At 45.4% G+C, this 12,148-nt stretch overlaps 1 protein-coding gene across 4 annotated transcripts in view; it reads left to right on the top strand.

Annotated features, from left to right (window-relative positions):
- The window catches only part of WWC3 (WWC family member 3), a 128,568-nt gene that overhangs the window by 78,880 nt on the left and 37,540 nt on the right, over positions 1 to 12,148 (top strand). For 3 of the 4 annotated variants that reach the window (XR_009050270.1, XM_057718095.1, XM_057718097.1), the window contains 3 exons: positions 218 to 337; positions 2,101 to 2,247; positions 5,891 to 5,964. Coding sequence is in view for 3 of the 4 variants with exons in the window: in XM_057718095.1 (XP_057574078.1) it covers positions 218 to 337; positions 2,101 to 2,247; positions 5,891 to 5,964 (341 nt within the window). In the remaining variant the exon portion in view is untranslated. The remainder of the gene's footprint in view (positions 1 to 217; positions 338 to 2,100; positions 2,248 to 5,890; positions 5,965 to 12,148) is intronic. The other variant, XM_057718094.1, reaches the window with a different exon arrangement.

Genomic DNA, 12,148 nt, shown 5'->3' with positions numbered 1-12,148 from the left:
AAGCTGGGCCTGTGCCTGCTGCCCTGTGGTAGCTTCCGCACCGAATGATCAGGCCCTGTACGTTTCCCCATAGAGACGGGACTCCCAGAGCTTCCTCCTTCCTTGATATGGCTGCATAGTATTCCACCATGAGGAGACTCTTTTTTTCTTTTCATTGTAGCTTTATATTGCTTTATTTTTTTGCCTCTTGAACTCCCGTAGTTTCTGTTATTTTTAGAAAAAGCTGCGTTGTTGCAAAGGGATGCCTGCTGGGCCCTTGCTCCCTGCCAGAAGGCGTAATGTTCTCTGCCGTGGCTTTTCTTTTCGGCTCAGCACACCGAGTGAGCACCTGGCACTGGTAGGCGTTTGTCTCGATTCTGCAGCATGTAAGATGCAGAAGGGATTGGAGCAAAGCTCAGACTCGTAGGCCAAGTGCAACAGGTGCGCATGTGACTGTCTTGTGTAGCGGTGCTTCCTAATGCAAAGGGTGTGAGGCTGGAGTGTCCCCAGGGTGCTCGTTCAATTGCAGATTACCAGGCCCCACCCTAGGTCTCCTGGATTAGACTCTCTGCGGGTGGGACCCAGAAATCTGTATTTTCAGACGCCCTGTATTTCCAGGTCATGAAAGGTAAACAGTCAGTTGTTAGATTTTCTCCGAGCCCTGGTAACAAGAACAGCTGCATCTACCGAGGCCTCTGTGTGCAGCACTGGGTGGGGTGCTCTGCAGATGTCACACAGGTGATCCAAGCCCAAACCCTGGGGTGACCCAGGTGGTATTTCACCCCAGGGACATGGAGGCCTCACCCAGGACGTGGAGCTGGCGTCCCAGCCCTGTTCTTTCCGAGCATGCAGAGCTGGCCAGGCCACCCAGTTGCCTCGAGTGGGTTCTCCACCATGGAGGCTGGAGATAGAATTTCTGGAAGAGGCTTCAGACCCCAGCATCTTCTCTGAGGTGCTCCAGGGAGATGCACATGCAATGTCTTCATCTAGTAAAATCAAATAAATTGTTTCATCTTTCTTATACAAACGTAACAGTCTTAGCCCATTCCAAGACACCTTTGTCTAGATCCAGAGGCAGCTACCCGGGCTACACTGCACCTCGGTGTCTAGTGTCTGCAGGAATATCTGCTGAACATGAATGCGCTCACAAGTCTTTTAAAAATCTTAGAAAATCTGATTTCTCTTTAACTTTCACCCAGAGGGGTTCCGTGTACCAGAATTTATACTTACTCTAATTTTTGGCAGACTGACATCCATATAAGATGACTTTTGACCTTGTAGAATTATGACTGAAAAATCAGATTGTAAGAATATGTAAACATCGTCTGGGAGCTGTTTTCACCTTCTGTGTTGTTCTAAAGATCTCAAGGTGGCATTCATCTCTGTTGGACTTATTTATTGATAGACCATTTTGGATGAGAATGCTTTCCCCCTCCCTTTTTGCTCTATTAAGGTACAGTTGACAAATAAAATTGTACATTTAAGGTGTACGTGATGGTTTGATATACACATCTATTGTGAAATGATTACCACAATAAAATTAGTTAATACATCCGTCACCTCACATAGTTACCTTTCTTTTTACGTGGTGAGGACTTTTAAGATCTACTCTCTTAGCAACTTTCAAATATGCACTGCAGTATCGCTAACTGTACTCACCGTGCTGTGGACACGAGATCTGGGGACTTCCTTGGTCTCTTACAGCTGGGACTTTGTATCCTTTGACCAGCATTTCCCCATTTCCTCCAGCCCGCCAGCCCCTGGCAACTGCCTTTCTACTCTCTACGCCTATGAATTTGGCTTTTTTGGAGGGAATGCTTATTTTTTCTTTAGGGAACACAAAGGTTTAAAAAACAGTAAAAATGGTACCACAGTTGTTCTCTATATTATTCACATGCTACCAGGAGGACTCAGTTGCCATCTGTTTTAAATTACTATGAGTTTCATGAGACGTGCGTGTGCCGATCACCATGTCTCTTGAATCTTGTGAGGATGGGGTCGGGGTGATCCTGCTCTCCAGTAATGAAGCTGCTGACCTGGAGTAGGAAGGAAATGACTGCTGGGAAAGGGAGGAGGAGCGTTGCCATCACTGTTCAAGTTGCTTCTTTCTCTCTGTTCCAGAGCCTGGCCAAGCTGACCGATGGCTTCAGAAATAGCTGTTCTCTCACCGACCCTCTGCAAGAGTTCCCTCCCAGTGCAGGCGTGCTGGGCGAGTCTTTACCTCACCAGTGCTGCGATGCTGGGTCTCAGACCGAGGTCATCGGCGAGGTACGCTCACAGGGCAGGGGAGGAACCGAGTGTGCCCAGTGAGAAAAGGGCTGCTTTCGTGTGGCCATCACCCATTTGTTTAAATTTTCCACTTTCCCTTCAAAAATGCTTTGGCTTTTGGGCCATTAAGTTTGAGGAAAGAATATTGTTTTTCACATCCAGCCATCTTGAAGGTGCAGGGGCCTGGGAGGCAATTGAATGGCATATTACCTCTATCCTTGTGATTCAGATTCTTAGAAAAGGCAGAATCCTTCTGAGAGTTGAGTTTAGATGTTTTCTGACAGACCTGTGACTTCTTAAAGCATGGATCAGCTAACTTTTCCTGCCAAGGTCCAGATAATAAGGCTTTTAGGCTCTGCTGGCCATGCAGCCTGTGCCATAGCTGCTCAGTTGTGTCGTCATAGTGCAGGAGCAACCACTGGCCATATGTGAATGGGTGGCTGGGGCTCGTTCCAGTAAAGTTCCAATAAAACTTTATCTACAGAAAGAGGTGGTGGGCCGGACTTGGCCTTCAGGCCATAGTTTGCTGAGCTCTGGCTTAGACCAGTGAGTTTCAGAGGCCTTGTGGCTATGTCACCCTTGGGTTATCCTTTGATGCTATTTCTTACTCTTCTAAGAGAATGTCAGGAAATTGAATTGAATTGAAATTAATTTTGTTTGGGACTTGGAAGACTTTCATAATGGCCCTTTTGATAATTAGTGAAGCCTTGAGTTAGCCGCAAAAGCAAAGTTGGCAACCATCATTTGAAGCAGGGAGGTTAATTCTTAAAGACACTACTTTTGTAATGTCATCAAGTGAAGTTTTACATTTATTTGTTACAAATGAAAAAACAGTTTTGACGGCTTCTTTTTTTTCTTAGGGCTTAACTAAGTAAAGATGAAATATCAATGGAATGCAGAATGCCCTCCTAAAATTTAATCAGTAAAAAGAAACAAAAAGAAAGGAAAACCATTGACTAAAAAACTTTGGATTTTAAATAATTAGCTGATATTTTAAAATGTCGACAAATAGTGGCTCTTTGAGGGGAGTATAATATAGGAAATAATGCCTCTGTGTCTTGGATGTCCTGCACTGCCCTATTTGCAGTGTTCCCCTCGTTGTTCTCAAAAGTACACTTGGACATTTTTTGACCAGGTATCTTTGTTTTAAAACAGAGAAGAATCTGTAAGTCAAAAAGGTCTGGCATTTTTGCCTAAAGATTTTGGCATGAGAGAAGGAAAGAAGTATGATACTTATTGAATTCCATGAATAATTCATTGGTGCTTAACATAAGGTTAGAATTAGAATTTTTAGAGACGCTTAACTAGTTTGAGAGAAACAGGTAAGATTGAAGGTTCTATAATGATTTAGGTTAAACTTTCTAAAAAATGTCAGGTGGGGAATGGCTGGTTATACTGCTCTAATAACGTTAGAAGTACATTGTCATTGTTTATGAGTTTACTGGAGCTGGCCCTGGGTTGGCAGCTTCGTGGCTGTTACCTTGATTTAAGTAGTTGTTTCCATCCTCTTTTGACAGACAAGGGGGTCAAGGTGCCAGGTTACCTAAGGTCATGTAGCCAGGGAGAGGCAGGTCTGCGTTTGAATCAACATCTCTGATCCCTAAACCCCTGTGTTTTCTACTACATCACGTTGTTATAGAAAGATATGTCAAAAGGCTATAACTGTATTTAGCTATTGCTGCATAACAAAACACTCCCAAACCTAGCATTTTAAAACAGCAGACTTTTATTATCTCACACTTATACTGTGGATCAGGAAACTCAGCTGCATCCTTCACTTCAGGGGCTCTCAAGAAACTGTAGTCAAGGTGTTAGCCAGGGTTGCAGCCTCATTGGAAGGCTTGACTGGGAAGGGTTCACTTCCAGGCTTACGTGATTGTTGGTAGGATTCAGTTCCTCACAGGTTGTTGAACTGAGGGCTTCTGGTCCTTAACATGTAGACCTCTCCAGCATGGCAGCTTGCTTCGTTACAGTGTGTAAGCCAAGAGAGTCTCTAGCAGGAAGGAAGGAAGTCACAGTGCCTTGTAATCTAATCACAGAAGTGACTTCCCATCATCTTTGTTTTATTCTGTTGGTTAGAGTCAAGTCATGGGTCTAGCCTACTCTCAAAGGAAAGGGATTTCACATGGGATGAATCCTAAGAGGTGGAGGCCATTGGGGGGCCATCTTAGATGTCTGCTTACCTCACATAGTTATCACTTTGAGTTAGTTTTGTGGGATGGGCGTTGATGTAATCAAACATGATTTTGGAGCCCAGGGCTTTGCAAGCACAGATTTGTAAACAGTACAAGCCTAACATTGGAATTTAGCAGTTGGGGTATATGCTGTAGGGCTACATAGGAACTGTGAAGCAGGAACCTGCTGGATATGTTTTTGTTTTTGTTTTTTACTGAAATGTCCATTTTATTCTCACAGAAGAGTGCAAAAACAGCTTAGAGATTCATAAATAGCATTGAGAAGAGATTTAAGAAATGACATTTGTCTTGATAATGAGTCAACTTTAGGGGCCCCTAATAAACAAGGAGGTAAGGTGACAAGTAGCTCATTTCTAGTGTAGACAGTTTCTGGAGATGTGGTGCTGCAGCCTAGATCTGTTTATATTGAGGACACTGTGGAGAGAGGCCTTGGGTGAGGCTGCTGAAATGTGTAAAATTGTGACACATCTTATTGGCGAATGCTTAGTCTCGTATAAGGCATTTCTTCTTGCCATTCAAGGTGGTAAAGGTGTAAGGAAATTCCTCCATTGACCTGTCTGAAAACTCATATCAGTAAATTCATTGCTGATCATTCAGGTAGAATATTTCCAAATATTTGTTGACACGAGGTCATTTAAAAAAATAAAGACTTTGTGGCCATAAGATATGGCCGAGTAAGGTCAGATCTACAGATGGAGCTGATTTATTGAAACTAGAGTTGTATATTTCCAGGAATGAAGGAAGAAGTAATCAAGGTGAGCTGCAGTTACCTCTCATACAGGTCTTGTTTCTTTTGTTTGGGAATTTGTTGGCTTCAGTGTAACTGGTATGAAAATATTTAGCTACAACTAGTGATCACGTCAGAGTTCTGCATTTCAACTCTTAACTTGTCAGGCGAGACACCCAGTCCCAGGCTTTTCCATGCCTTCCTTCCATCCTTTCACCTTTGGTTCTTTAACGGGCTTTGTAACAGTCGAAGGGGTCCCAAAGTCCACACCTCACACAGCTGGTCTGTCTTCTTCAGATCTTGTGACTTTTTAGGAGAACATCATTATTTTGTGTTTATTGAGGAATGAGAGCATATACTACACAAGATGGGATGGATTTTTTTGCTTTTGTATCAACTTTGAGGAGTTCCCTATTTCTTTTAAAATTTAATTTCTTGTTGTTTGCAATTACGCAATAGATGGATATATTTCCAGTGTTAAAAAAAAAAATTCTCCCAGTGTTGGGACAACAAGTCTTCCCAGCCCCACTCCCAACCCCCACTGACCAGAGGTGGGCGGCTATTATCTGATGTGTTTCCTTCTAGACCTTTGAAAATGGAAATTGGAAGGCTAATTATAACATTCTTCATTGTTGCAGGAAGTTTAAGTGAATTTTCTATTTTGAAAATATGTTTTAAATATGTCTCCTCCCTTTTTTCTTCTTCCTTCTGTTCCAAAAAGTTCATCTTTGATGATAAAACAAGGCTTGTGGACCGAGTCAGGCTTAACTGGCAGTATGAAGAAGCCAGAAAGAGGTAAGAAGCTCGTTTTTCAAACCTTGCCTTCTCCTTCCTTCCTTTCTTCTATGGAAGGAGGTTTTGCAGAGTTCCAATGTGTGATTTTTCCACTCCTTATCAGAAAGCAGTGTGTGATAGAGTACAGAATTAAAGCTCTTCATTTATGTGTAGCTTCTAGATACATGACAAAATTTCACTTGCATTTACAGTGTGAAATTCTCAATATTGCAAACAGTTGTAAAGGTGGGATTTAATAAATATAGAGACTTTTCCAGCTCTCCTTATCCTCACAGGTAGTTCAGAACTCCCTCCCTCCCCCCTCCCCTGTTCTCCCTCCCTCCCTGCCTTCCAACTGAGCATCATTCCCTCAGACCAGCTTAAGCCAAACGGTTTTTTAAATCTGTGGCTTCTAATTCCATAGGTTAATGGGAAAAAGCCACGTATCTTGGTTTAAAAGACAGTTTAATATGGATTAGGTCAACGGGTGATAGCAGTAGCTATTCCATGTTATTTTGACGGAGAAAATCAAAGTGTAGTCGTTTCTGTTGGCCTGTGTTGTCTATCACCTGCCTTCTGAAAATCGAGACTTGACCTTGTTTGTGCGTTTTCAAAATGTGTCTCTCCCTCCCTCCCTCCCGGTCTTAGCCTGTGCACTGGCGGACTTGCAGGCACAGTGTTTTTAGCCTGTCACCTGTCTCCCCATGTGCTCCGTGTTCAATACTCTGACTCTGCCCTAGCTTTTATGTTCTTTTTTAAGAGACTTTCTTTCTTTTGTGCCTTCTGGAAAGAGTCTTAAAGTCAAATTATTTCAAAACATGTGCTTTGGAAAGCTGTGAAGCCTATCTTTTTCAGAAAGTTTCTTTAGTCACATATGAACTCCTGTCTGGGGCGTGGGGGAGGAGCAAATGCCAAGCAGGGTGAGGGCGTAGTTCTGGAAGCTAAATAGTTGGGCCTGCTCAGTCTACTGTATCATTCAGGGATGTCTGGGAATCTGCTTTGTTGCCTTTTTAGCACATGTAAAAATAGCAACAGAAGCACATCATCTGACTCCTGGCTGGAGGGCCGGCTTGAGCTGACTTGGCCTCTGCCCAGAGCCCCTGCGCCCAGTCCTCCCGGCTCTTGCGCTTCACGATGTGCTCGAGGTGGGCGCCGCACCTCCAGCGGACCCCTTCCCTCTGTGCCCACTTCCCTGGCCTCCCGCATCCCTTCCCTGGAGCTCACTGGCTGGTGTTTGTCAGCCGCTGTTGTCCCTTCTCAGTAGTCCTCTGCTCCTTGTGTGTTTCTGCTGCACTGTGTGGGTGTCGGAATTTGCTGTGTTGTATTAAACCACAGAAAGTTGATAGTTGCTACGCTTAACATAATTGTTACTGTTTTGCTGTGACATTTACCAACCATAGCAAGTGATTATTTTCTAGAGATGATGTCGGTACAGAGTGAGTAACTTTTTAAATATTGAGATAATACGTTTGTGCGGAAAGTCCATTATGTAAGAAAATTATTCACAGGAGAACACTGCACTTCATCAGTATCTTTTAAATGGAAGGAGTATTTCAAGGTCACCAGAACCTTGTTAGGAAATGCACTGCAGCTGCAGAGAAGGGTCCTGTCCCCAGCGCTTCAACCTTTGTGGGACTGTAGGGGCTTCTCAGGAATGCCTTTCTGGGCTGCGTTGGCCGCATTTAGAAATCAGAGATGCATTGTAAAGATGTCCCGGGTTGGCTCACACAAGCACTGCCTTGTTCTTTTCCCACTAGGACAACAGTTCCCAGTGGGGTGAGGAATGGGGGAGGGGTGAGATGGCGGGACACCCCCCCCCCCACCCCCCGTGGACTTCTGGCCATGTCTAGAGTTAGTTGTCACAGCTCTGGGGGAGGTGTTACTGGCATCTAGTGGGTAGAGACCAGGGATGCAGCTCAACATCCTGCAGCACATAGGATGGCCCCCAGCAGAGAATCATCAACCCCACATGTCACTAGTGCTGAGGCTGAGGACCCCTGCTCTGTGCTGGAGGATTGTGACGTCTTAGCTGGGCCATCTCTGCCTCATTTCCCAATGGCAGATCTGTATGGGTGGCCCCAGCAGCTTCATCTGCACCCCTCAGCAGTGGGCAGAGAAGCTGCCGGGAGGCTGGGAGATTGTACTTCTGCCCAGCACCTGCTCTGTAGATGTTTCAAAGAAATCATGTGGGTTTTGTGATGTCATAAAGACACATGGTCTTTGGGACTACTTCCCTGGCAGTCCACTGGTTAAGACTCTGTGCTTCTGGTGCAGGGGGCGAGGGTTCAATCCTTGGTCAGGGAACTAACATCCTACATGCTGTGTGGCACGACCAGAAAAAAAAAAAAAGCAGATGGTCTTTAACCTGTTTGGGAGATAAACTCCCCCACAGCTAAAGGAAATATGTGAGGATGCTAGTGGTTCTGCCTGGGGCTGGGGGTACCGCAGGCAGTAGCTGCGAGGGGGTGTGCGTGTGTGCGTGTACATCTGTGTGCACATAAATAATACACAAATACGTTGTTCTTGTTAAAATGCAGTCAATAGAGACCTCCCATCTTACTCCTCTCTAATCCTACCTCCCACCATTCATGATTTTCTGTGAAACCTTCCAGTTTTCATCTAAACATTTAAATAAAGTTCAGTGTAGTTAAATAATAGTATATGATGCATAGCTTTTATGATGGTTATAACCATCCTCCATGGATGGACATCTAGATGATTCCAGTTTTTCCTTTTCACAAACAGCACACATCTATTTATAGGCCCCAGCCTTGTGGAAATGACTGTTTCCTTGGACAGATAATTAGCAAGGAAATGTATGAGTCTAAAGACATGTACGTTGAAAGTTTGAATAGATGCAACTGAATCATCTTCCAAAATGACTTTTATACACTTTTCACTGCCACCAATGGCTATTGAGAGCCCCGATTTCTGTATCTCCTCATCATAGTTAAATATCACAATTCTTTGTAAATTTTATTGGAGGGATGGGCAGAGACGTTCTCTCAGTTGTCACGTGCATTTTCCCTGGTAAGTAAGAATGGTGCACTTTTGCACTGATGGTGCAGTTCAGCATAATTTTGTGTGACTCTTGGTTATTTAAATTGCCAGGTCTGAATTTTTTTTCAGGTAAATGCTCCTTTCAAAACATGTTAGATCCCATCATCTACTAAGGGTCGGGGTGGGGGGGGTTTGTCCCCCAGGGGATGTTTTTGGCTTTGGCGACTGGAGAGAGGGTACTGCTGGCATCCTGTGGGGGGAGCCCAAGAATGCTGCTAAACAACCCGCAACACACAGGAAGGGCCCCCCCCGCAAAGACTTGGGGGCCCAGAGTTGCTTGCTGCCTTCAAGAAAGCTTACTCTTGGGCTTCTTATCTTGATTGCTCCCAAATCCCTACCATGTGTGGCCGTCAAGGGCCTAGGAGCAGGTGTTCCACCGGCTCAGGGCGTTAGCCTGTTCCAGCCACATTGGCCCCCTCGGGGTTCCTGACACATGCCAGGCCTCACATATGCCAGGCACACTCCTGATTTAGTGCTTGGAGTTGGCAGAATAATCCCCCCCACCCATGTCCATGTCCTAATCGCCAGAACCTGTGACTCTTTGCCTTCCATGGCAGAAAGAACTTTGCAGATGGCCTCAAGTTAGAGATCTTGAGATTATCTAGATGGGCCCAATGTAATCCCAAGCGTCCTTATAAGAGGGAGAAGCCCAGAAGGAGATATGAGGGTGGAAGCAGAGATCAGAGAGTGATGCATGGCTGCGAGCCAAGGAATGTGGGCAGCCCCTGGAAACAGCTGCGGGATAGATTCTTCCCGAGAGCCTCCAGAAGGATCAGAGAGAGCCCTGCCCACCCATTTTTGACTTCTGACATCTGGAACTGTAAGGTAATGATGTGTGTGTTGTTTTAAGCCACCAAGTTTGTGGTAATTTGTTACAGAAACAAAAGGAAACTAATATAGCACCCTTGGCCCTCGCTGTTTCCTCGGCCTGCAGTGGAGTGCTTTGCCTCAAATGGCCATGTGGCCTGTGCTCTCTTTCTGGTCACTGTCAGAGCCACTTCTCTGATCATCCTGAATCAGGTTGCACCCAACATCCCCACCCCCATCACACTGATTCTCTCAGCAAATGTAATCACCCAACCTGTTCTGTACTTAGGTGTTTCCTTTTTTATCATCTGTCTTTCCCTGCGAGAATGGAAAGCCCATGAAGGCAGGGATTTTTGTCTGTTTAGGTTATTGCTATAATTCCAGCAGCTGAGTACCTGGTGAATATTTATTGGATGAGTAAACAGGGGTCCCCTTTGGTCATCCTTGCTCTTTGGCCTTCACCCCTGCGAGTGGGCAAGTGGAAGGAGTCCTTGGGCCCAGTCAGCTCCAGGCCAACTGCTGTGCTCCTGGCTCCCTTCCCCAAGGCCCTCCTCCTGGTGTGAGCCTTGGGATATTTCCCCTTGGCTTAAGAGGAGAAAGGGCATCTAGACACGCATGTCTTCAGGGATCTGACAGAGGCGGGGCACAATCTCTCCGTACACCATCACTCTAAGCTCAGCTTATGCTTCCTGGGCCTTCATGGTCATTCGAAAGGGCTTGTGGTCTCGGAACCCCCCGTAATGAATCCTCTTCTTGGGTGTTGGAGAAAATGGCATTGGAGCTGGGCCCTGAGGGATGCTGGAATACCAACTGCCCATACGTTGGGGAAGGGCTTTCTCAATCCAGGGGGAGCAGGGAGCAGGGTGGAAAGTTGCATAATTGCAAGTTTCTTAGGGGACAGGGAAGGACGGCCCCTGAGAGAGTTCTCTGAGGCTCGCGTTATTGTCGAGCAGCACTTAGAAGGTGGATCTTGATTTTTGATAATCAGTTTGGTGCTTTCGTTGGACCTTCTCCTGCTTAAAAAATCCTTGAAGCGTTCTTATTGTTGCAAAGTCGTTGATTACAGCACCCTATGTTTGGAACTCTGGATCCAGCGCCCTGTTGTGGCGGCAGTGCCTGGCTCCAGTCCCTGTGGAGTAATCATTTTCAGCCTCCAGTCACTGAAATTGCTTATAGTTAAGGCTTAACTGAAAAGTGAGTGAGTTCTTGACTTGTAACCTACTGAGCTGTGGTCCTACAAGTGCCAGCCACACCTGGCAAGACGCTGCACTCTGTACCCCTTCTAGCGTGGTCAGGACAACCCTACGACCCCTGCTTCTGGTATACATATGACAGGAAGAGTCAAGGTCATCAGGTATCAGGAGTACAGCCACCTAGCACCAGGTCAGGGATTTTATTCCAGTTGCCCTTTCTGTGTGTTTTTTTCAGGCTGCTTCTCAATGATACGCATGATTAGAACAGCATAGACTTGGGAAGGGAGCTACAGCAAGCATATCTTTGCCAAGAACTAAATCTAGAACCAACGTTAATGTTCTAAAACCTGAGTAATAAGGACCACAGTCAAAGCACAGTGGCTTTGAGGTTCTGTCCAGGGACTCTCCACATGGCCACCTCCATGATGAGCATCATTGGAGAAGGGTGTCCCACATACAGGAAGTCATCATGCACCCCCTCCACCCCCCCACCCCGCCATTCACCCACCAATGCATGGAAGAGAGGGCAGGGCATCCCTTCTAATGGCAGCGTTAGCACAGAAAAACGCATCCTTGTCTGCTCTTCTGCTCTGAGGCTTCCATTATTTTAGTGCCACATTCAGCGTTCTGTCTTTTCGTTCTGCTACCCCCACCCTTGGACGTCAGTCTCCCAGCTCCCATTTCTGAAATCATTCCATCCTGCGAAGTTTAGCTTCCCTACCCTCTGCAAAACCTCCTGGGCTTTGCCACTTCTAAGTGGGGAGAAGTTGATGCACTTAGGTATTTCCTTGTATATCTAGATTTGAGGTTGTTTCTCAGAGTTGGGAAATTGTCAAAATGCAATAAATGTTGTGGGCAATGAGGGGTTTCATGTATATTCAGATTTAAAGGAAACGGGAACTCATAATTCCAAGCAGTGGTATGATTTCTAGAGAATTCTCTAGACCAAACCACCACTATCATGGTGACTAGTTTTGTGTTTTCAACTCTAGGTCATGTGAAATGTACCCAAACAATTGCTTCTTCCTTTCCCTTCAGGAACATCACTTTGGATTCCTAAGGCAGACCTTATGATAGGAATATTTTCACATTATTGGTTAAAAATTTGAGAATTTTTCAAAGCCAGTTTGGAGGAGCAAGGTTTC

This window comes from Hippopotamus amphibius, chromosome X (genome assembly GCF_030028045.1).
Source record: "Hippopotamus amphibius kiboko isolate mHipAmp2 chromosome X, mHipAmp2.hap2, whole genome shotgun sequence".
Taxonomy (NCBI): Eukaryota; Metazoa; Chordata; class Mammalia; order Artiodactyla; family Hippopotamidae; genus Hippopotamus; species Hippopotamus amphibius.
Note: the sequence above shows the minus strand (reverse complement) of the source record. Positions and strands in the feature narration are given on the sequence as shown.